The sequence below is a fragment of the Dermacentor silvarum genome, chromosome 1 (genome assembly GCF_013339745.2).
Source record: "Dermacentor silvarum isolate Dsil-2018 chromosome 1, BIME_Dsil_1.4, whole genome shotgun sequence".
NCBI lineage: Eukaryota > Metazoa > Arthropoda > Arachnida > Ixodida > Ixodidae > Dermacentor > Dermacentor silvarum.
Window position 1 is genome coordinate 58,540,564 of NC_051154.1, and position 24,730 is coordinate 58,565,293.

Below are 24,730 nucleotides of genomic sequence, written 5' to 3' on the forward strand. Positions count from 1 at the left end.
CTCCATGCGACTTCACATACCCATGTGGAGACCCATGTAGTGACCCATATGTGGGAGAGCCATTCATCATAGCAGTGCTTTTTGCTTTTCATTGTTGTTGCTGCTGCTGCTACTCTCAGTCGTTCTTTGTACAGAGTGAGCACCGGAAGCACTAGCACAGCAGAGGTAATGGCACTGTAGTAATGATGATAGTGATCATGCCGGAAATTCAAAGCTCCCAAGCCAGTTTAGGGCCATTTCAAGTTAATTCCTGCAGAAGCATGTGAAAAAAAAAGCAAGACCAATGCTGTCTGTCAGACTGCCAATGTAAATTCTTTGTTGCTGCTGTTAAGGTAAGTTATATCGTACATTTTACTGAAATTGGCAGCCAAGGATGGTGAAATGTTGTATTTGTGAGGTCTTGGTCATTGTAATGTAACATGGAGTCGGTGATATCCTGAACGAGAATGTTTTTATCAATTGTTTCTAGTTGTCCTTTATCTGCTGGAAGAAAAAGTTGGTGGGTGACTGTTTTTCTTTGCAGCCCCAAAACATCCTGTTTAATTTGGAAGGTTCGTTGGTGAAGCTCGGAGACTTTGGCCTTGCCACTCGTAGTAACCAACAGGAGTCGTCCTCTCATCAATTACCATGGGCACCTCACTCAAGTCATACACAAGGTGTAGGCACCAGCCTGTATGCCGCACCGGAGCAGTGTAAACAAGCCTCTTATGACAGCAAGGTATGCCTTACTTCATATGTTATGTGCCCTTTGTTCAGTGTCGCACTGCATGAGGTTATTGATTCTTGCATATATGCCTCGCTCAAGCTTCTTTTTCTTGGTAACTTTTCTCTTGCTAAAACATGTACACCACTGTTGCACAACCACCTAGCATTTGTCTAAGACCTTTCAAGTGAAGAAATTTTAGGTTTTGCAATGTGTAAAACTCTCTCATTAGTCATTAATCTCTCTAGTTTTCTGTAAGATGAGGACATGAAATGAGCAGCAGCGTGCCTACACGGCAGGCATTGAGAATCTACAATGGGACAGTTTTCGAGACCACTCCTGCTACAGTTAGTGACATTAGGCGACGGCTAAAATTAAAGCAAACAGTTCTGTGCGGGCATTGTGTCTAGAAATTATGGCAGAGTTGCCACCAATCGAGAGGGCGGCACGTGCCTAAATGAATTAGATTGATGGTATGTCTTAATTTGGTCAGAAGCTCTGGGTCTTGCTTCCCATCAGGACAACAAAATAATGCAGTGAACTTCCATTCATTCGACCTTGACGAAATCGACAGAAGATTAAAATTATCCAGTGGGTCAAATTAACCACTTCCGTGCCACGCTATTATCCTGAATTCTGACCAAAATAGGCCAATCGTTCTACTGTAGAATTCTTTACGAAAAGCAATGTAGACAATATCTTAAGCATATATACGAAATCGCAACAATTTTTTGCAAAAGTAAAACTTAACAGCGCTATACAAGAAACTGAAAAGTATAAGCAACGAGACAAAACGGCAAAAAAAAAAAAGAAGTAGCCTTGACAAGCCCAGATCGTCCTTGGCCGATTTTACCAGGAAGGCACAGACAAACCCAGCATGGCTATGGCATGGAAGGGGTAAAAGAAAGAGGCAGAAAAAAAAATGTCTGCATACACCGTTGCTTCATTTGGCAGTATTGATTCTAACATGCCCCTGAATATAATGTGCACCCTGTTTTTATGGGTTCATAGTTGATAACATTGAGGACCTAAATATAATGTGCACCCAATTTTATAACAAAAATTTTAGCATGCCTCTGATTCTGGCAATCAAATGTAAGATGAATCCTGCAGAGTTTATCTTCATGGAATGGAAATTTATTTACACTTATAATGTCCATCATCGTCAGTTTGGACTGTTATCGCTGTCCATGGGCCATAATATGCACCACAATATGCCACTTTCCTTGAGGTCCATTGCTTTTCATATTCCGCATTTGAAGGCTCAAATTTATTTGTAGTGCAAAAGAAAAGCATACCGTATTTTCCGGTGTGTAAGACTCATTTTTTTTTCTTAATTTTTCGTTGGTGCGTCTTGTAGAACAATATGACTTATGTACGTTTTTTTTTTTTTTTCCGGAAAAACTGCAGTCAAAATCGATTCGATGTTATGACCACGCAAAGCGCGCTATCGAGGTGCCGGGTTCTTGTGATCGAGTTACCGAGCGCTGTGCGAGAAGGACGGAGCCGCAACGCAAGTGGCGGCAGGCCACCCGTGAGTCGACCAACCCCGAAGTCGTCGTGTCTGCAGATCGGTGTCAAGATACGGCGCGTGCCGCTGCGCAAACTACGCAGCTGCTACCAGAGTACAAGCCGCCCCCCTCCCTCCCGCGCTGCCTTCCTGCTTTCCTCCCTATAGACGAGAAAACGATCACCTGAAGGCGCTGCTGCGCCTCCTGACAGCGCCCCCAATGTGGAAATTTCCAGCAGCGCGGTCGCTCCGTGGTGCAGTCTCCGCTTTGTTTACATTGTTTCGCCCGCGCTTTCCTTCGCTGCTCGTGCTCACGGCGCTCCGTTTTCAACGGCGGCAGATCGCCTGCTTGCTGAACAGTGATGCAAAGACTGCAGTGCGATTTCATGACGGTTGCCGACGCCAACAGCTTTTTTTTTGTGGCGGCAACCTCAAGAAAGGGGAGCGTCTGCTTCCACACGTGTGTGGTGTTGAAAAATTGTGGGCGGTGATGTGACAGTGAAAGCCAAGTGCGTGTCGGAGGTGTCCAACAAGATTGTATACGACATCGAGTTAGAGGTACACACCGAGTTCAGTCATTTAGTCACTTTTATTTCTCTATGGTGCAGTCACAAAGCGGTCATGCATGCTTGCAGAGATGTGCAGAGACGGTGACGATTGCGGTTGGTTTCGTTGGTCGCTGGGCGTGCACACACGGCTGCTCTCAATTTGACTCCCAGGGAGTGGCATCAGCACTGTCGGAACAGAAAGAACACATGCATTTGGCTCCAATAAGCCAACAAAATTAATTAATGATGTAAGTACTACATATGTGCATAATGCCTTATATCATGCTGTATAAATATTTAATGTATATCATGCCTTATTCAATGCTAGAGTCATGGCAACGCATTGCATTACTGAGCAAGGTATCTTTTCACTGGTCATGAGAAATCACTCGTACAAACTGCTCCGCGAAATGAACCCATGTCACGGTAACCAGCGATTACCTTGGGACCAGCAGCACGAGCGCAAGAATTAGCGATACATGCCTCACCAAAGCAAATCTAGTTTCTCGTCGGGCGAATGCCCCGCCGTAGCAAAAGTAAGCTCACACCGATGGCCGGCTACTACACAAAACGAAGATTCTTGGCGGGAAGAGTGAAGCAGGAAGAATGTGCAAGGTGGCAATTACTTTAAAACATGCTTGGATATTGTGAACCCAGAAAGCATGGCCAAGCAACCAACATAACGCGCGCGTCTCGGGCAGCTGCTTTGCAATCTGCCGCTTACCGACGCATGCGACGACCGCAGCTTGCATTAAATACGGATCGCCGGTCGTTGCCGATCGCGAGTGAACGAAGAGTACAATCAATTAAATTCGTACGTTTTACGTGCCAAAAGCACAATATCATTATGAGGCACGCTGTAATAGAGGGTTTTAGGAATAAATTTGACCACCGGGGGTTCTTTAACGTGCACAAAAATCAAAGTACATGGCAAGTACTGTATTCTTGCATTTCGCCCCCATCGAAATCCGGCCGCCGTGGCCGGGAATCGAGCTTGCGTCGTTGAGCTTAGCGGCGCTACACGTATGCATTTACCGCTAAGCTAACACGGCGGATTTCACTGTACGATTCAGCTACGCGAAACATCTAAGCCATGCGCTAAATACAGGCACATTAGTATTGCGTTTTTATCGAGCGGCCGTGATATTCCACGCGAATGCAAAAGTACGTGACTTACTTGACTCGGCGCACTGCAGTAATCCACGCTTGTCGTCTGTCCTCCTCGTACCACCTCTCCGGAATTCTGTAGAACTTCACGGGCGGCTTTCGACTTTTCGAGGCTCTTGTGGCAATCAACAACACAGCAGTATTGCGTGCCACCTTTCTTGGTTGATGAGGTCGCGCTCGCCGTCACGAAAACAACGCACGCGGTCGCTCGCGCCGTAGAGAACACGGGCGTGCGCTGGCCCGGCGGCGACCTTCGACACTAACATCCTTCCGCCAGGGAGTGGACGGCGCTGGTGCCGCGCGGGCAAACTTTAGGTTGCCTCGTCTATTGTGCGCGATTCAGCTCACCGTCGCACGCTTTCACTCGCACATACAGCATACGGCGCGCGGGGACGATGTTATCGCCCTTGGACTTTATACGGAACATCGTGGCAACTACGACGGCAGAAATGCAACTGCGTGTCCGTATCATTGCTATCGCAATTATATAGGAAATATATGGCACTCATACGCTTACGCGTGACCCACGTTCACGGAGTGAAACGTCACTGTAATTTTTTTACATCGCCTACCGAACAAACAGGTGCGTCTTATACACCGGTGCGACATATATACGTTTTTTTTTTTTTTTTTTCGGAAAAACTCGTTTTGAAGGGGTGCGCTTTTTTATGGTGCCACTTATAGACTGGGAAATACGGTGCAAGTTGAGCAGTACATTAGGAGGTCCTAAAATAGAACTGTCTGGGGGACATCCTGTTTCACAGTGCATACAAGATAATGTTATAAACAGCAGCAGGACGCATCCAACAAGTGATTACATACATCAGAATGTTATATACATACAAAATCACAAGATGAAACAAAAGAATTGTGCTCATAAAAAAAAATGCTATTTTATTATGATAACTAAGGCATAAAGACAATATCAAGTTTATATAACTCATGAATTTATAACAATACAACGTGAAAGTATTTGCCTAAAATCAATAAACACCAAGAGTGAAGAAATTTATACATTGCAGAAATTGCTACAAAAGTACTATAAGACATGCAACTGCAAAAAAAAAAAAAAAAAAGCGACGAAAAGAAACAGGAAATCTGCAAAAAAGCCAAAAAAAAAAGATTGCAGAGAAAGCAGGTCTTCTAACAATTTTATTTTTAATTTTCATATAAAGCAGTACAAAGAGAGGTAATCCTAATGTAGGAATTGCATTTCAAACAGTTATACCACCGAATCTGAGGATAAACTTTACATAATTTGATTTGATCTTGCGTAAAAGGAGGTTATTTCGTTCAAGAGATCTAGTGTTTATATCATCGGTATGTCAAGATGAATGAAGTGGAACATGAGAAGGATAACTTATTATAACTTATACTGAAATAAATACCAAAGGGGTAGAATATGAAGGAAGTTGGTAAATATGCAGGGTCTAAATGCAGCGGTCTAAATGTCATGAGTTTCGGTGCTTGGTTTTGAAGGCCTTCTAAATGCTTGAGGTGAGTAGGACAGGTTTTTCCCCATGTAGCTAAACAGTATGTTAAATGGCTGCCTATATATGCATGATATAACAAACATGTTTTGATGAGAACATGAATACCAAATGGCACTTTGTGCAGTAATGAACTGACATTACAGTGGTACTTTAGGAGTTTGTCATGGGTAACACCAAGAAATTTTACTTTTTCAGATATTGGTAGTCTATAATTATTCAAAGACATTGTTATGGGATTCACTATTACTTTTGGTGGACTAAGGAACAGGACAAACATTGTTTTAACTGGATTTATATGCCGTTGGTTAAAGGTACACCACGGGTGGACATTGGAGAGGTCGGTATTGAGTGTAGCTTGCAGAGTGGTTACTGTGTTCCGAGATGAATACAGTAGCACCCTATTGATACAATTCCGTTACATACGATTTCCCGGTGCCAACGTTCACGATTGAGAACACAAAAAATGGTCTAATTGACTTATCTTTATCGGTTCATACGTTTCCGGAAAACGCCATCTTGCGGCACCAACATTCAGTACATTGTCAAACTGAGATCGTATGATAGGTTTACCGGCCGCTAGATCCCATGTAAACAAGAAAAGGCGTGAGGCGCACGTGATTGAGAATAGCCACCCGCGGCAGCAGCTTCACCGCAATACTCGTCCGCCTGTCTCGCGTGAAAACGCCAGCACCAGTTCCTGTACCAGCAAATATCCTCCTGGGTCTTCGCATGCCGCATTCACAGCTATCGCCACCAACCTTGTTGCAATTAACATCCTGACCTGTTTTACAGCATGTGGGGGGTAGTTCCGTTAGAACGCTAGTGTACTGCACGCTTTTAGCAGGCGATAACCGAAACGTGCCGCCGTTCCCTGCTGCAGGCAGTGCGACATGAGCATCACGTTTTGCTCCGGCGGCATCTGGCACCGCCCACCAGCTCGATTTCGTTTCCGTTACCTATCGCCGTCTTAACTCTTTTCCTACCATGGGGAAAAGTTTTTTTTTTTTTTTTGTAACTTATGCTAGGTTTCATTTTTAGATGGAACTACTGCACTGAATATTTTATGTAATACATAAACAAAAAGTTGAATGAATGCACTTTTCAAGCATAAAGGTTTTATTAACGAGATGTATGTCATGAAAAACATAAATTGCCAAAATCAAGACTGTGGGATAAAATTGAAAAAAGTTTGTAAAGACACGCTTGGCCATCTACTAAGAAAAAAATGTAACGCAAATTATGAGATATACAAAATGTATTGACGTTGAATAGGCACTATCTCCGAAAAAATAAAAATTTTTCATTGAACAGGTATTCCGCTACAAAAATTTAACTGCAAGCACTACAGTTGGGCGTATCGGGCTGCGGCCACCGATGTTCCGGGCTGGTTTGCGTCGTCGTCACTTTGAGTCTTGAAAGTCCGATGAAAAGTCAGCGTCCTCCGTCTTTCTGCTACTTGATGCATCGATAAGATCAGCCGCAGAGGCAGCAGAATCGCAAGATCTGCTATCTCCCGAAGTGCGCGTGCACCGATTCCGGATCCGGACATTTTTGTGTTCTGCTGCGACGATCGCGAAACTTCAGAGCGCATTTCAAAATCGCTGCCATGCGGGAAAAATGCGAACTGCTTGGGAAACAAAATATACTTGTTTTCCTTCACATCCGATGGTACCATGTGTCCATGAATGGCGCGGAAGGTCTCGAAAGCGACGTTTCAAACCGTCGATGGTGGGCGGCCATTTTTTTCTTTCTGCTTTGGCGATTGACACTTCGGAGCGCGTTCAAAACTCACCGCCTCGTGGGAAAAAAAGTGAACTGCTTAGAAAACTAAAATATGGTGCTCCTCCTTCACGTCCAATAGCGCAGTGTGTCCGTGAGTGGTCTGGAAGGTCTCAAAAGCGGCGTTCCAAACCATCGATAGCGGGCTAACGATTCCCAATGGGCGTGGTACGGAAAGAACGCAATGGGAAAACAATACCCGTCTTGGACCGCTGGAGCCACATCAGCTCGATGCACATGGGAGAAAAGAAAGAAAGAACCTTTAGGTTGTGCATTAGATGCTCACATGTGTCGTTGAGGAGGTCGACCTACAGTGCCATACGTCTGCTTCACACTGCGGCTCGTTTTGTCTTGCAAGAAGTCTGACCCCTCCAATCGTGTAACTTAATGCATTACCATGTGGCTTTCGCCTTCACGTGTTACAGGAGTGTAACATGCTGCCGAATTTTGTCTCGCGTTCTTTTCCAAAACGTATGAACGAGGTTCTACTGCATAATGCAGTGTCGTCGGCATATAATAGGCAGTCTGAATCAGTCAGTACGTTGGGTAAGTCATTTATGAATAAAAAGGAAAGCAACTGACCTAAGATGGAACCCTGAGGAACACCACTGGTAATTAATTTATTGGTAGAGTAATGATCATTTACAGACAATTATGGAACGATTCGTTTGAGAGGTGGACCAGTAACACTCAATTGCTGTAGCTTATTTAATAAAATGCAATGATTTAGTGTGTCAAATGTCTGTCAGATCGATAAATATAGCCCCTACAATTAGTCCCCGCCGATCAACGACTTGCCTAATTTTGTCAGTGCAACGAACTAGGCCTAATTCAGTTTAATAGGCATGTCTGAACCCATACTGGAAGGGACTCATAAGCCTACACTTATTTAAGTAGCTCATGCAGTGAGCATAAATAAGTTTTTCAATAACCTTGCTAAAATATGGCAAGGTACAAATGGGACGGGAATTGTTAATATTTTCACGACCGCCTTTTTTGAAGACGGGAATTATTTTACCAAGTTTGAGTAGGGAAATACCCCAGCACAGAACATTTCCTTAATAATATCGGCAAAGACAGGTCACATATTAGTCGAAACAAGCTTCATATATGCTGATCTAATAGAATCAAGGCCAGGTCCAGTTGATTTTAGGGAAATAACATTGTAGACTTCTCGCGGTGAAATGAAGACAATATGAGCATGAGCTACATGAAATATTTGTCACTCTGCTAGGTGGAAGACTGTTATAAGAATCAACAAAGTGGTCACTGAATGCGTGAGCAACATAGGTATCTTTGGTGTATTCATGATCATTGAGGACAATTTTTCTGATGCCCAAGTCAGACTCTCTTCATACTAAAAAACTGTCTAATTATTTCCAGTTTTGCCTGGTATCGTTTTCATTTTCAAGTATTTTGTTTTTGTAGTAGTCTCATTTTGCGCGCCTGAGAAGGGTGGAAAGAATGTATTAATATAGGAACAGAATTCTGCATATGAGGTTGATGATATAGCACCTACTATTGTACAGCTATTATTGACTGGTAGAGAATTGCGGTGAAACTCTTTCCAGATGGATTCGCATAACAAGTCCTGAAAAGCAAGATCGTAACATCGAACGTAGGGCAATGATGATCTGATGAAAACAGCCGACCAGGACCAGGAAACGGGTTTTCTCGAACCACTCCCCTACAATCACAAACAGGATTTTACCACACCTGGACTAACTGCTTCACCAGGTCCTCCTACAGTACATACACATCCTACACATCCCTTGAGAGTGTGTATGTGCCGTATGTATGTGTATTGACTTCCAGGTCACGAACAGCATGCAAGTTATCAGCATGACATACCATCCTTGACAGGAAGCTAGTGAGCACCCAGTTTTCAAGGATGGAAATGCAAGCAAGACAGATGACAATTATTGTTTGGGGACAAGATATGTGTCCCAATGGGTGTAAACTTTTCTTTATATTGTACAGGTCTCCTTAATGCCAAAAACATGACACAACTGTTATTTAGCACTTCAAATAATGTATCTTTTGAATGAGCTTGAAAACAGCGGGTTGTCATTGCAATCCTATGCAACCATGGATGGCAATAACTTGTTCTGCCGTCATCTGTGATGACAGTGGCGATGGTCCTGGCTCTGACGGCAGGCTGTTGCTAACGGCGCGAGTGCAGTTTTGGTTTCATATCCAATTGTAATGCACAGGCAATTTTCTGATCAACTTTCTTGGAAAATGGCACACATTAAATTTGGGTAAATATGGTAATTGTTCATTGTGAGTTGCCATTTTGACAGACATCTGCCAAAGGCAGGCTGACAATCAGCATTTTTTGCTGCATTCACTGTCCCTTAGCACTGCAAGAACACACTGCAGCCATTAGGGCAGGCACATGTGTGCTGACCAGTCAAGTTTGAATTATCCAAGGAGAGCCAATGTCATGATCAAAATAATGATAGTATTGGCCCATAATAGGTGGCAGCCTCTCTTTCATTTAGTAAATCTGACCCATCAGTTCTGTTGTCTGTTTATTATTTCTTTTGACCTTATGTTCACAAGTTTGTTTGCATTGTAATGCATACCCATACAAAATACTGTAGGTAAATGGTCACTAACATCAATTTTCAATGCAGCTGAAACAGTGTTGATTTAAGCCTCCATATTATTTGCACAATATATAGCAGTATGCAATGAGAGACAAAAGAACGAGTGTTGCCTTTTGGTTGCAGTGACCAGGCCATAGAATGGCTGAAATGGCGGCTTCTGCAAGAACCTCTGAGCATAACTGAATTAGCCTGTGAACGTTTAAATAGTGTGTTATGGACATATTCTACTGTAAAAGTCAAATCAATTGCAGCAGTGCAGTGCTGACAGCAGTTTGAAGCAGAACTTGTGACAAGTTTTTTGACCATCAGCTTGACCCATGGCTTGGATGCTGAATATTTCGTATACAGTTGAACCCGGTTATATTGAACTTGCAAAAAAAAAAAGATGCCTACTAGTTCGATATAGGGCATAATTCGATATATGCATTTAAAAAGATTGAACAGTATAAGAGCACATACCATTTTTAATAGCACTTTACTGTATAAGTGGACCTACTTTCAGCTCACTGTGGCATGTAGTAGTCCCAAATCTTGTGCTTTAATATCTTCGTTGAGTGGTAGAGCCACGCAGGCGCAGGCGGGCTAAACATTTGAAGGGGGTGTTGGCAGCTTGCCTGGCCGCTGTGCGCCAAAGCCAACTTCTGGGGAAGTTTTGCACTATTTGAAGTTCAATTTATTGGGAGTGGTTGCTATTTTTGTTTGATGTAACCGTAATTCTTGCTATACATACTCATTGTAACTTTACATTGTTCAGAAATTGTTCCATATGGGGGATAATTCGATGCAAACAGGTTCAATATGTTAGGTTCGACTGTAGAGGCCGCTTTTGTCTGCTCAAGTATATAACTTTCAAAGTCAAGGTATGCAAAATGCCTGTATGCAGTATAAAACATGGAGGAGTCCTTGATAGATTGCTCAGTCAGTCCACATATTTAGTCATGTAAAGCCAAACTACATTGAAGTTGGCAGCAAATGGCAGTTTTCCTGCTGATTGACTCCGAAGTTACTACTCCAAATTCCCCAAGTAATCTTGGGCATGAGCTTTACTTTTTACTATAGCCAGATTGAAGCAGTGTTTTGATGTTTGTAAAAGAGAAATACTTACATTACTGAAATCATTTTTGTTCCTGTTCTACTGGCATCCGTTAATTTTTTGAGAGATTATTTATGTTTGTATAGAGGACCTATTCTAGTTATTCTTCGAAAGAAACTTCTTGTACGTATGAGAGACCATATTAAGAATTCCAATCTCTATGAATTACAACTGATATTTAAAAAAAAATCTCTTTATACACAAAAATATCCCTTTTCTTCTGTGTACTGAGCGTTGCAAATATGAGCGCCAGGTATACATGACTCTTCCAGCTAAACTGCTTGTTAGTTTAACTCAAATTATGCACAAAGAATTTTACATTGGGTTCAGGTTAATACTACCATGTTTGTGTTAATACTACCATGTTTGTGTTAATACTACCATGCTTGTAAGCATTACTTGCCTGTTTCAATGCACGATAAATTCACAGTTCACATTATCTCTGGTGACACCACTAAAACTGCTGATTTTGCTAGCAGCAACTGATAGGTGGCGCCATTTGTCATTTCTGTGGCGAAACGTGCCATTCACTATATAGCGGTGACATATGGCACCACTGTTACACTGCAGCAAAATCAATGAGTTTTGAGTGATATTGCCACAAACGTGCATTTCGGCTTCATTGTGGACGAAAGAGGCAAGTAATGCCAAATATGCTTGCAGCGCAAAGCTAGACATGGACAGAGAAGAAATAACTTGGACAGCGCTGTTTGGCAAGTAGTGCTTGCACATGTGGTATTCAACTGAGCCCACTGCTAAATGCCACCTTTGTGCAGAACTCGAGCTGAAATCAGCCAGAAGTTTAGCTGGAATTTCAGCAGCAGAAGTTTAGCTGTATACCTGGACCCGTTTTTATTTATACAACACTTGGTACATAATGCAACCATTGGTGATTTCAAAGTCATCATTGCAAAGACATATTTCCTAAAGCACATGCAGAAAGGCACTAAACTTAATCTTGCCACTTTTATAATTATAGCAACATTGTGTTCCTTTTAATTTAAGCATTATAGTTGCTAACTGCGTGTAGAAAATCAAATGCAGAAAAATGAGCCTGCCTACTTTTTCAGTTAGAAACACACTGTGGGGCAGCATATTAACGGGGAAATTGGCTGTTTTTTGTATGTTTGAGTTAGGAATTTCTGGTGCAAGAGCCAATAAGTACAGTGTCATGCAGTATGTAAAAGTGAAGATAAATGAACATGCTTTCAAATAATGTTTATTTAAAAAATACAAAAAATGTTATTTGCATAAAAAAAATTCTTTAAAAAACCCAAAAAGTTTTAAAAAAAATTCGGTAAAAATCAACATCTCTGGCAAACAATTTTTGAGAGAAATTCCAAAATATACAAATTGTTGATATATCCCTTGGCCTTGTTTCTTTAAAGAATTATACCCATAGATAAAGTACTCTTTGAGAGAAGAAAAATTACATGACGCATAGTGAAACATTCAAGTTCTTGGTTGGTCCTACTTGCAATTTGTTTTTCAAGAAAAAGATTAATTTACAGCATAATATTATACACAAAAGCACGAGTACTAAATGCACATTTCAAAACTAAATTTTGAAAAAGAAGCAGTAATTACAAATTACCTAATAAAAATTGCCAAACACAAATAATTAATGAAATTCACGACAAACTTTCCTAATGATAGATTTATGATGTCTGTTAGAAAAGTATCCTACCTTTGGCCGAAGAAAAAAAACTGGCATAACTGGAGCGTTGGAAGCCTAATCACCCTCAAAGTAGTCTCCTTGGGAATCCACACACTTCTCCCAGCGGAAGCATTCCAAGAAGGCCTCTTTCGGAATGGAGTTTAGCTCAGCTGTCGTTGCAACCATAATGTCCTCTCTTGTCTGAAATCATGCTCCTTTCAATGGCCTCTTGATTTTGGGAAACAGCCAGAAGTCAAAGGGGGCCATATCAGTTGAGTAAGGAGCCTGTTGAACTACACGAGTCTGGTTTTTCGCCCAAAAAGCATGAAACAAGCGCGAGGAATGTGCAGGAGCATTGTCGTTATGGATGCGCCAATTTCCTGTTGACCACAACTCCAGTCTCTTGCGCCGCACAGCATCATGTAGGCGACAGAAGACATCCCTGTAGCACTCTTTAGTGATTGTTTGACCCTGTGGTGCGAACTCGTGGTGTGCCACACTGCGGGAGTCAAAGAAAGCAGTCAGCATCATTTTGACGTTGCTGCGCACTTGACGGGCCTTCTTTTGTCTTGGTGACGCGGAAAACTCTCTTCATGGCCAAATCTTCAGTCATAATAGAATATGAAGAAAAAGTGCTGATGCCCACCTCCTGCAATTTCTCGGATAGTCGCACGACGGTTCCGCATGACAACAGGCATCACCACAGCGTTCACTTCAGCAATGACCTGGTCATTTCGGCATGTTGATGGCCGACCGGAGCGTGGCTCGCTCTCCACCGATGTGCGGCCGTCTTTAAACCGGTTGTACCACTCCTTAATCTGTGTGCTGCTCATAGCATCGTCACTGAGAGCCCTCTGAATCTTCCTCTTGGCTGTCGCCCAGTTTCTGGCAAAATTTGATGCAGTAGCGCTGCTCCAGTCGCTCCGTCATTTTCCTTGCAATAAAAAAAAACGAGATCACTGTGCACCACCTCACTCAAACGCTGCGTCCCAGCAACTGACGCTATCGGCAGGTGGGAAAAAATTCGCACATGTGCACGAAGGTTCAAGGTCGGCTGATGCAAGCGCGCTTGTTTCATATCCATCAGGTGTTCGCAAAAAAAATGTCGGATGCTTTTCTAACAGACCTCGTATATCTTCAGAGAGAAAAAAAAAAAATTCTTTACATCGGTTTGTCAAGGATATGCGTCCGTTCATATTTGTTGGTGCTTGTATTGTTACGGAGCAGTGGGGCATGGTTTGTCCATGAACAACGAAGACGATTTAGCTAAGAGAGCGCGCGGCTGGTTTGAGCAGCCATCTTGTGTATCCAGCGTTGCTGCAATTTTCTAAATACCTGTAAGTACACCATCGCTTCACTATTTGTGCCCCTTGGCATTTTGGTGGAGTTGCTGGGTATTCCCCAAAAGACCACGGAGCTCCGCAGCGGTCGTCGCCTTGCTATTAACATCGTGGCAGAGAACGCGGCATCTGCGCCAGTGGCGACAACCCCAGCCATTGTCGTGGCGTATCCGAAAGATCCAGGAACGTTCTGTGCAACCGATAAAGTCGACGTGGAAGATTGGATCACCATGTATGACCGTGTGAGTACACACAACAAGTGGGATGCAAATGTAATGCTGGCAAACTTGATGTTCTACTTGCAAGGCACGGCGAGAGTGTGGTTTGACAACCACGAAGATGAGCTTACGGACTGGGAAACGTGCAAGCAGCAGCTGAAGGACTTGTTTGGCCGTCCACTTGGGCAGAAGAACGCCGCAAAGAAAGACCTAGCAACTCATGCACAAACTTCCATGGAATCGTACGTCACTTATATCCAGGATGTGCTAGCTCTGTGCCGCAAGGCTGACAGTTACATGTGTGAGTCGGACAAGGTCGGGCACGTTTTGAAGGGCATTGCTGACGATGCTTTCAATCTGCTAATGTGTAGGAATTGTGCGACGGTCGGCGATATTATCAAGGAGTACCAACGCTTTCAGCTGACAAAGAGCCGCCACATTACAACTTTTACAACGTCGTTTGCCCGCTTACCGAACACAGCTGCTACTTTCCATAACATGCTCATACGCGCTTTCCATAACATGCGAGCTGACATTGTCTCTGGGGTTCACCACTGGCGTCCGTTGGTCACAGCACCAGCTCTGCAGATTCGACGGCACGACTCCAGCCCAGGACTCCGGAAACGGCTACGCAGAAGTCTGCACAAGCAAGCGTCGCTCACGCCGACGTGCCCTGCTGGCGAGAGCCGCAGTAGCCGTCGGTGACTGCCGGCTCTTTTCCCAGCTGCCGAGCGTTGCGAGCCTGACATAGGCGGCTGCTGAAGTCACTGCGCCGAACTGGCCACAGGCATCTCCATTGCCAGGGGTGGCTCGTTCGTAGGCCGGGGCAGCGTTGCAGGCAATGTGCAGGAGGCCGTAAACCAGGGTAGACTCCGCTCATGCTGCGTACACTCAACGCACTCGACAAACACTAAAGTAGTGCGAGGGAGAGGAATTCTGCATGCGCATTGCCCACGTGGTACGATGTTCAATCTGGCTAGCAAAATTTCGGGCGGCATTTCAGATGCTAAGTTCATGGGAACAAAGCTCGCTTTCTTGAATCGAACGAGTAATTCAATTCGTGCAAGGCTAACTAGAATGAGGGAAGCAAAGTGCGACACCTCAACACCGCGGTCTACCAGGTTGTGTCCCTCCACGTGCGACAGGCGGCTTCATAAAGCCTTAGGCCTAATACGTCGCTACCCTGTCAACAACCGGCATTGAAAAAAAAAAACAAAAAAAACACCCACAATGGGCACAAGAACAGGCAGCCGCGAGGACACGTTAGCTGTGTGAGGTGGTCCTACCCCGCACGGTGCACACAGCATCTGAGTTGACGGTGCCCACCGTCCCAGACAGTGTCGGAGCGCCTGGTGCCAGGCCACAATACCAGACAGCCCTTAGCGGTACCCGTGGCCCGCGGCCACCCGGCGAGCCGCGACTTCCGAAGTCAAAGAGATAGAAGAAGCTATTTACATAAGAAATTCGGACCACCCACGAGACTTCCGTACTCGCGCGCTTCAGGCTTGCCAATGCTCCGCGGGCGCTAGGCATTGCTCTCCCAGGATGTAGACCACGTGGCTCTTGTACCGACGAGTGTACTTCAAAATACTCACGAAAAGGCTTAGCATGTTGAAAAGTTCAAACATGCTACAGCAACTGTTGCCTCGCTCAAAAAAGCACGCCGCCGACGCTAGCGATCAAAATCCACGCTAGGAATATGCTTCGGTTTAAACAAAGGTTGTCACGAACCGAGCAAAACTGTCAAAATTATTATCCGATGCCCCAAGAGGTCCACGTTGGGCAGCCAGATTTAGGGTCTCACACGCGCTCTTGGGACAAAGGAACGACAACACAGTATTACAAACAAACGAAAGGGCATTTATTGCACCTTTCATACACTAATGCAGGCTAACCGAATTACTACGCAGATGGACGCAGTCCGACTCACCGCGACCGGATAGCGAGAGAATATGTTCACCTGCATGCTAGACACCAATGACACCAATCGCTTAGTCGTTCACGTGTACGGTCACGCGAACGCTGGCAAGTTCAAACGATCTGTGTTCGTCCATACCGGTGCCCTGCTCCTAGCCTTGCGAGACGGTCTCGCGAAGCGTGGATCGGCGCACGCGCGGAACGTCTGCCTCGCTCACCGACCCCAACCCGAAGAGGAAGCGTCTTCGACCTTTTGCGCCCAAGTTACCCCGCCGTTGGGGGGTGTTAGCAGCGTGACACGCATGCCATCTCTCGCAATGCGCCGCAACCACACCGACCATAAAGTCACGCGGCGAAGCCGGATTACAGGAGACGGGAGCGATGCGGGGAAAACAACATCAGGGGATGCGTGAGAGTCGCGCGTCCCCACACCTCATGCGAGGACAGCAGAATGCAGCGACCATCAACTTCGGAAGACGTGACACGAATTGTGCGGCGTGAAATTGAAGCAATGTCACCTGCCACCCCTTTTCCACGCGTCAGTGATCCCAACAGCTTGCCCATGGTACCACTTGTCCAAGCAATAGTCCGCGAAGAACTCGAACATCTCGGAGTTCATTCCGTTTGCTCTATTGCACCCTCACGACTCTCAGATGGACCTGCTCCTTCGCCTAGCCAGCGGATCGCTCCAGGCTATCGAAACCCGGCCGAGTGGTGAACTGCAGATGATCAACCGATCTGCTTTGCCTGCCGTCGAATCGGTCACATTGCCCGCCATTGCCGCAGCCGAGTCGGATCCTCACTTCCACGACCACCCTATGGCTATTACTCTTCCGGACTGAGCCCACGCCGTTTCCAGCCTCCATTTGACCAGGAACCGCCTAACGCCGACGCTACTGTTACATGGAACAGTTCCGCACCGTCATTCCGCCATCACCAGTCCCGTTCGCCACCAGCTCGTCGGCCGTCATCCCTATCGCCTCAGGCTCGTCACCCGGCGTCCCCCATGGACCTCTGACGCTCTTCCCCGGAAAACTAACTGCTGCAGCTCCCGGAGGTGATGCTCCACTGCCGACTTGACCAACAGATCCTCTGCTGACTTTACCAACCCAACAAAACCTGATTGATGTTATAGTCGATGACATAAACATTCCGGCGTTGATCGACACTGGTGCACAACTTTCTGTGATGAGTGCCTGATTGCGCCGCCGTTTGAACAAAGTCCTCACACCTGCCGCATCACGAACCCTGCGCGTTGCCGATGGAGGAACGTCCACCGTGCTCAGAATGTGCACTGCTCGCGTCAGTATCGCAGGGCACCTTACCACTGTTCTTTTTTTTTTTTTTTTTTGCCGTTTTGGAACGGTGCTCTCGTGATATTATACTAGGATTGGACTTCTTATCATCTCATGCTGCCCTCTTTGAATACGCGTCCGGTGTGATTCAGCTTCAACTGCCCCAGAGCTGCGACATCCCACAAGAGACCCAACCGCGGTTATGTTCCCTCGAGGACATCCGCCTACCACCGCAATCCACCCAGTATGTTAGTCTGACCTCATTTCCACCTGTTCCTGACGGCGTCTATGTGGTGAGTCCACGTGCTCACGTATTGCTTGAAAGGAACGTCGCCGTGCTGCACACCCTACTCACTGTTGCAGACAACAGGACTACACTCTCTCTCCTCAACTTTAACTGCTGCGCGTAGGTGCTCCCGAGAGGCATGTCAGTGGCCGATATCTCGCCTATTGGTGATTGCGAGATCTCCGTATTGGACACAGAAGGTCCACCATCCTCCGTAGGCGAGTTCAATCAGTCCAACCCGGCAGTGGACGGACTAAGCAAGATGATCGCAACTAACCTTCTCCCTACGCAGGCTACTGAGATACGCCGTGTCTTGGAGGCTTATCGCGACATTTTTGATTTGATGGTCATCCTTTAGGCCAGACGTCGGTGGTCACTCACCGTATACATACCGGAGACGCCAATCCCATACGCCGACGGCCCTACCATGTGTCACATGCCGAACGTCAAGTTATACAGCACGAGGTGGACAAAATGCTGACTAAAGGCGTCATCGAACATTCGTCTAGTTTGTGGGCTTCCCCAGTTGTCCTTGTTAAGAAGGATGGCAGCTGGCGCTTTTGCGTCGATTACCGACATCTGAATAAGATCATGCGCAAAGACGTCTACCCGCTTCCACGTATTGATGACGCCTTGGACTGTCTGCATGGAGCCCAGTACTTCTCGTCCATAGACCTTCGCTCTGGGTATTGGCAGATCGCTGTAGATGACATGGACCGCGAAAAGACCGCTTTTGTAACGCCGGGTGGGCTTTATCAATTCAAGGTTATGCCTCGGCAACCTTTGAGCGAATGACGGTCTCTTTACTTGCTATAAATGGTCCACTTGTCTATGTTATTTAGACGACATGATAGTTTTTTCGCTCACATTTGCGAGTCACCTTATGCGTCTGTCGGCCATTCTTGGTGTTTTCCAACGTGCCGGCCTGCAACTCAACTCGTCGAAGTGCCACTTTGGACGTCGCCAGGTTACTGTTCTCGGCCACCTTGTCAGTGCCGCAGGATTTAGCCCAACCTCGACAAGTTCACGCTGTCCACAACTTTCCCCTACTGTCATCCACAGCAGATGTCAGAAGCTTTGTTGGCCTATGCTCATATTTCCATCGCTTCATCAAGAACTTTGCTGACACAGCTTGCCCGCTCACTGACCTACTCAAGAAAGATGCTTCCTTCTCATGGGGACCTGCGCAAGCCGAAGCCTTCGCCACCCTCGTCCGCTTGCTCACGGCTTCACCATTGCTGGCTCACTACGACCCATCCGCTGCTACTGAACTTCACAGACGCCAGCGGCCATGGCATAGGAGCTGTTCTCGTTCAGCAGCAGAACAATGCACAGCACGTCATTGCATACGCAAGCCGCCTTCTCTCGACCACAGAGCGGAAGTTTTCTATCATGGAATGCGAGTGCCTGGCGTTGGTTTGGGCAGTGGCCAAATTCCGCCCTTACTTATTTGGCCGCCCATTTTTCGTTATCACTAATCACCATGCCCTCTGCTGGCTCTCATCGCTGAAAGACCCGACTGGACGACTGGGTAGGTGGGCGCTGTGGCTACAACAATACACTTTTACTGTTCTGTACAAATCTGGCCGTTTACACAAGGACGCCGACTGTCTCTCCCGTCACGCGGTCGACAGTCCAGACCATGATTCCCACGACACGGATGCTTGCGTCCTAGCCATTTCAGACTTGCTTGAAATTCGCAATGAACAATGTCGCGATGACTCTCTACGTCTCCTCATCGAGCGGGTAGCTTCGGTGCATCCCGAACCCGCTATCAGCACATTCGTCCTCCGCGATGGCGTTCTGTACCGCCGCAATTTTCGCCCTGAAGGCCTGGAACTTCTGCTTGTTCTACCTCGACATCTTCGGGTAGAAGTTCTTGCGCAGCTACGTGACGCTCCCACCGCCGGCCACCTCGGTGTCTCCCGTACCTATGACCGCGTACGACGCCGCTTTTACTGGCCGGACCTGTATCGCTGTGTGCGCCGCTACGTTGCTGCCTGTGCACTCTGTCAGCACCGCAAACGACCTGCTGTGTTACCCTACGCCCAATTGATGTCCCTTCCGAACCATTCTTTCGCGTCGGCATCGATCTCCTAGGCCCTTTTCCTACGTCTAAAACCGGCAACAAGTGGGTTGCTGTCGCGACTGACTACACGACGCGTTACGCCATTGCGCGAGCATTGGCGACAAGCTGCGCTACGGATGTTGCGGATTTCCTTCTGTATGACGTCGTACTACATCATGGCGCCCCGAGGCAGCTGCTCACTGATCGCGGCCGCATATTTTTGTCCCGCGTTGTCGAAGATCTTCTTTCTTCATGTTCTGCCGTGCACAAATTAACCACCGCATATCACCCCCAGACCAATGGATTAACTGAGCGGCTCATCCGGACGTTGACGAAGATGCTATCCATGTACGTTTCTCCGGACCACAGGGACTAGGACGACTCGTTACCCTACATAACATTTGCCTATAATTCGTCCCACCACGAGACTGCCGGCCACCACCCAACTTTACCCTTCGACACACTTCTTCCACCTGCGACCAACATTCCAACTGAGTATGCACGCCACATCTTCGCCCGGGCTTACACGGCTCACTCGATTGCCCGCTCAAGGCTCACCGCCTCACAGGTTTGTCCTGTGACAGGATTGTCCGAGAAACTTCTCCCACGCTACACCGGGCCTTACAAGATCCTACGCCAGCTAGGCGACGTCAACTACGAAGTCTCCCTGCTGGACTATCGTTCGTCTGCCCCTGTTCCCACTGATGTCGTCCACGTCTCTAGCCTGAAACCCTATTTCCCCGCGACTTCGCCCCCATAAACACTACCGCTGAGACAGCGGCTTTCCGATCAGGGCGTGATGTTATGGAGCAGTGGGGCATGGTGTGTCCATGAACAACGAAGACGATTTAGCTAAGAGAGCGCGCGGTTGGTTCAAGCAGCCCTCTTGTGTATCCAGCGTTGCTGCAATTTTGTAAATACCTGTAAATAAACAATCTCTTCACTATTTCTGCCCCGTGGCAATATATAGCATGAACGACCTCTGCCGTAAAGGACAAGCGAAAAAAATCGAAAGCTCTCGCCAGCCGCTTCGGACCCCTACGGAATGTCATCCCGAGATCAATGCCCGGATCTCTCTGGGGCTGAAACTGGTGGCAGCACGTCTTGTCCAAATGAAGTGGACACACCATAAATAAAGAAAATAATAGTTTGGACACTAACAGGGCAATTGAACCTGCTGTAGATATCAATAAACAAAACAGGAGGCGAAAATGAAAGTTGCCGGCGGGTAACAGCTGATGTTCCCGGCTGATCTGCTGAAGTTTCCTCATCCGAACTAAACTCTGATGACGCGACATCGATGTCCGAGTCATCACTGCTCGAAAAGTCCAATGGATCGCTTCTAGGATCGTTAGGATTTTTAACGCACGGTACCGGATGTCGATGCCATCACACCACTCAAGTGCGCCTCAACCTTTGAGCTCACACACTCTTTAAAGATCCCCGCCGCGCGGTAAAATGTGAACCGTGCAGAAACGGAAACTCTACTTTGTGTATAATCACCGAGATGGCGCTAGGAGTCCAGGAGCGCAGCGTTTTTTTTTAATTAGGCGCTCAAAAACTTTGGTTACCGGTGATCGATGCCTAGTGTCATGGTAAGAAAAGAGTCAAGTATTGCATGCATTTTTTTATTAAGGTAAAAATTTTGCCAGCCTTATGCAAGTCTTGGCAGTCTTCATTTTTATGATACTGTCAAACCTCTATATAAAAAAACACAGCTCATAATGCATTGTCCAAACGGTACGAGCAGCTTATGCGGTGCTTGTACTAGAAGTGGGGCTAGAAATGTATTCCAAGCTGGCCAGGCTTTCCGCTTCTGAATGAATTAAGATGAGTGTCTTTTGCACTTTTTTCTATATTTGGCAATCATTTTGAAGCAGTGGCTTGTCATGTTTCCGACTCAGTAACATTCCTCGGTGCAGTCCCTATATGATTGTTTATTTTCTGCCGAATTGCTGACGGGTGTGCTTAGTTGTGATAGACTTCTTCGGGCTGCGCGCAAGGGGGGCTTGGAACATAAATGTTCCATACATTGTAATAGCTTGTAGCAAGACGTTCTATCGCTAGTCGCAGAGAAAGAAGTATTGCTCCGTATCACTAGTCACTCGCTTGCTCTGGGGACCGTCGCGAAACGTTCAGCTTCTAACTTTCATGTGCCGTCGGTGTAGTCGTTCTCACCCATGCTTCAGCACATTGATTCAAGAGTGCACCCATTGACTTATTTTTGTACGTTGGCGAAAGAGTGGTTGTAAGTTTGAGTGTGAGCTGGAGTGGATGTGTGTAGATAATGTCCAAGAAACTTACTATGCCAGGAAGTACCGCTACTCTCTTTGTCACTGTGTAACGAATGGTACTCGCTCTTACTGACGTTCCGGGGTTGAAGTCATTGGTTTGAAGGTAAGCGACAGAAATGCTGATGGATGAGTGAGTGTTTTTATTCTCGAGAAAAGCCATGCATATCGAAAGACTGGCAATGCACCGGTCCGTGAACTTGGTCACGCATATTCATTTCATTCCTAAATTCCAATCACTATTTTTGCAGCGAACTACTGCACACATCTTCCTTCTAGCGATGGATATCTTGCAGTATGAATGGGGCACAGTGCGTTAGCGATCGCTCAGTTGCATTTCCGACAGCTGATCGCACAGTTGCAGGGCAGGAGCAGCGATGGTTTTGCATTTGACACTTTCGCTGAGGCAGCTTGCAGCGCGTCACTGAAAGGGGCCATCTCGTTCCTCTTAATCAAACTACTCCGTGAAAAGGGTCTATAACAAAATCGAAAATGTAGTATCCGACAGTATTGTTATCATGAAGCAAATTTTTGCTCGCACGTTCCTCAAAATTCATATTCTGGTAGCAAGAATTATAAGTACAGTCGCCGACCGATTTCTGAGACTCCTAATTTTTTAAACCTGCACGATTTCTGCGGTACCACCACTTACCCCCAGCACCAATATATAACGGCAGTAACCAAAATTTCTAACACCGCACAGTGTTCTGGGCATGAACAAGGTTGCCACCATGTCGACTGGCACGAAACCAAACTTTGGCCCAAGTAGTGTGGCTGGTGACAAGCCATCTTGGGAACCTCGTCGCCAATATACTTGCACTCGGTAATCATATCGGTAATCCATAGACTATGTCGGTAATCGACCGTGAGATAACACGCACGAGCTAGACTAACGACCGTAGTACCAAAGTTCAGACCCACGTGCAGTCGCCTCCGTGCCCAAAAGCGTTGGCAGCTTGCATGTTTTGACCAGTGGCAAGCCAATGTACTGATCCTGCACAATAAAGCTGATCGCACGTTTGCGTATTCGTAGCAGTCCATAGCGTGTGTATGTAATTTATTGTTGTCCCCGTACCTCGTAATGGCACAAGATGTCGACGGGTTGTCAAAATTTGCAGGAGACCCTTTGCTGGCCCGTCGGAAGCATTCTGCTTGTGTTTCTTTTGCATAAACCTTATTAGATTTTTTTTTAAATATCTGCATGCATGTTTATAACAAATGTCGTACAAAACATATTTTTGTGTCTGATGCAACTTCGTAATAATGAGGTTCGACAGTATAGGTTTATGTTGAGTATCGTGTGTAACAGCTTAATCTTTTGCATGTTGTAATGTGTCTGGAATCAGTAACATTGCTAACAATACGCTTTATTTTTTAGGTGGACATATACAGCTTGGGTGTTGTGCTGACAGAGCTACTGTGCCCATTCTTCACTGTCCACGAACGCCTCACAGAGCTCACAAAACTCCGTAATGGCATTCTGCCATCAGCACTAAAGGAATATTCACAGGACATGGTATGGAGTTTGCACATAAGTCATAGTGAATTCTACTAGCTTATTTACAGCAGGTAACCTCTTGTTCAGTGATAAATAATTAGCTTTTCAGTGTTCTATGTGGTGTTTATTTGCATTTGCACTTATTTTGAGTCGGCTTGCTCTACAGCAGATTGCTATTCCTTGTCCATTTCTAGCCTTTGTCATATGTTTGCAGTGGTAGGTGTCATACCAACAAGCCCGTCTATCAGCCATTTTACTTTTCCTTACTGTGTATGCAGACCCAGAATCAGCCAAAGGTTGAAGAGAGCTGTGTATCAGTTGATGAGATCAGCTCATCTGCTTCTACAGCATCGTTGAACATTTGTGTGTGATGTGCTATTTAAATGATCGCTGCATTTGTTGCCACGATAGAGCACACTTTCAGCATTAAGAGCTGGGTCCAGTGGCTGTTGGGCAGCTCGGACAATGGCAGTAGCAACTTTGAATTGGCCCTTGAGCTTGGTAATGGCAGAAACATACTCGGTGGTAGCTAAGATGTCGGTTCAGGAGCTGATGGCGCATAACAAGTTCATCAATTTGTTGCAGAGCATGTCGATTTCATCTGGCAAGTTTGCATTCGAGAAATTGACAGCATGCACCCTAGGGTTCAGGCAGCTTCTCCAGATTGGCCAGAGGAATTCATTGTCAGCTGTGTGTGTGTGTTTTTTTTTTTTTTTTTAGAGCATTAAAAAATTAAGACAGCAGTTCACATTCAAATGGAGGGACTAAGCATCAACTGACATGAAAAGAAGAGGCTTGAACTTTTTATTGTGTAGTGGCATACCTTGAGAAGACATTGGAGGTTGCAGGTTTGATTCCCGGCCATGAGAGAATGTAAAAGTGCTCGTTTACTGTGTGTTACGTGCACATTAAAAGACCTCAAGTGTTCAAAATTAATCCGAAGTCCCTCCCTACGACGTGCCTCATAATAATATCGGGATGTTGGCCCGTAAAGCCCAAGAAATTTTTTTTTTAATGTGACATGCAAATTAGGAATGAAATTACAAGTGCTTGTCATGTGGCAAAGTTCTTTTGCTGCTTGATGTTTGCTGCTTTTGCTTTGCTGCTTTTGCTTCTTCCTGATCATTTTGGCCTGTCCAAGGATGCATTTTTTAATGTTCAGGCTCCCCTTGCAGCCCTATCCAATGCCTGTTCATGACGGCCACTCCTTATTACTACAGGTAAACAGTTAAACCTGGATATAATGAAATTGAAA

General features: G+C 45.8%; 1 protein-coding gene across 4 annotated transcripts in view; it reads left to right on the forward strand.

Annotated features, from left to right (window-relative positions):
* The window catches only part of LOC119463941 (eukaryotic translation initiation factor 2-alpha kinase 1-like), an 85,324-nt gene that overhangs the window by 53,538 nt on the left and 7,056 nt on the right, over positions 1–24,730 (forward strand). Inside the window, exons 13-15 of one of the 4 annotated variants that reach the window (XR_007467398.1) lie at positions 524–718; positions 8,772–8,937; positions 23,356–23,486. Coding sequence is in view for 2 of the 4 variants with exons in the window: in XM_037724779.2 (XP_037580707.1) it covers positions 524–718; positions 23,356–23,493 (333 nt within the window). In the remaining 2 variants the exon portion in view is untranslated. Of the gene's footprint in view, positions 1–523; positions 719–8,771; positions 8,983–23,355; positions 23,494–24,730 lie in introns of those variants that run through there. The other 3 variants (XR_007467399.1, XM_037724779.2, XM_049668545.1) reach the window with 3 other exon arrangements.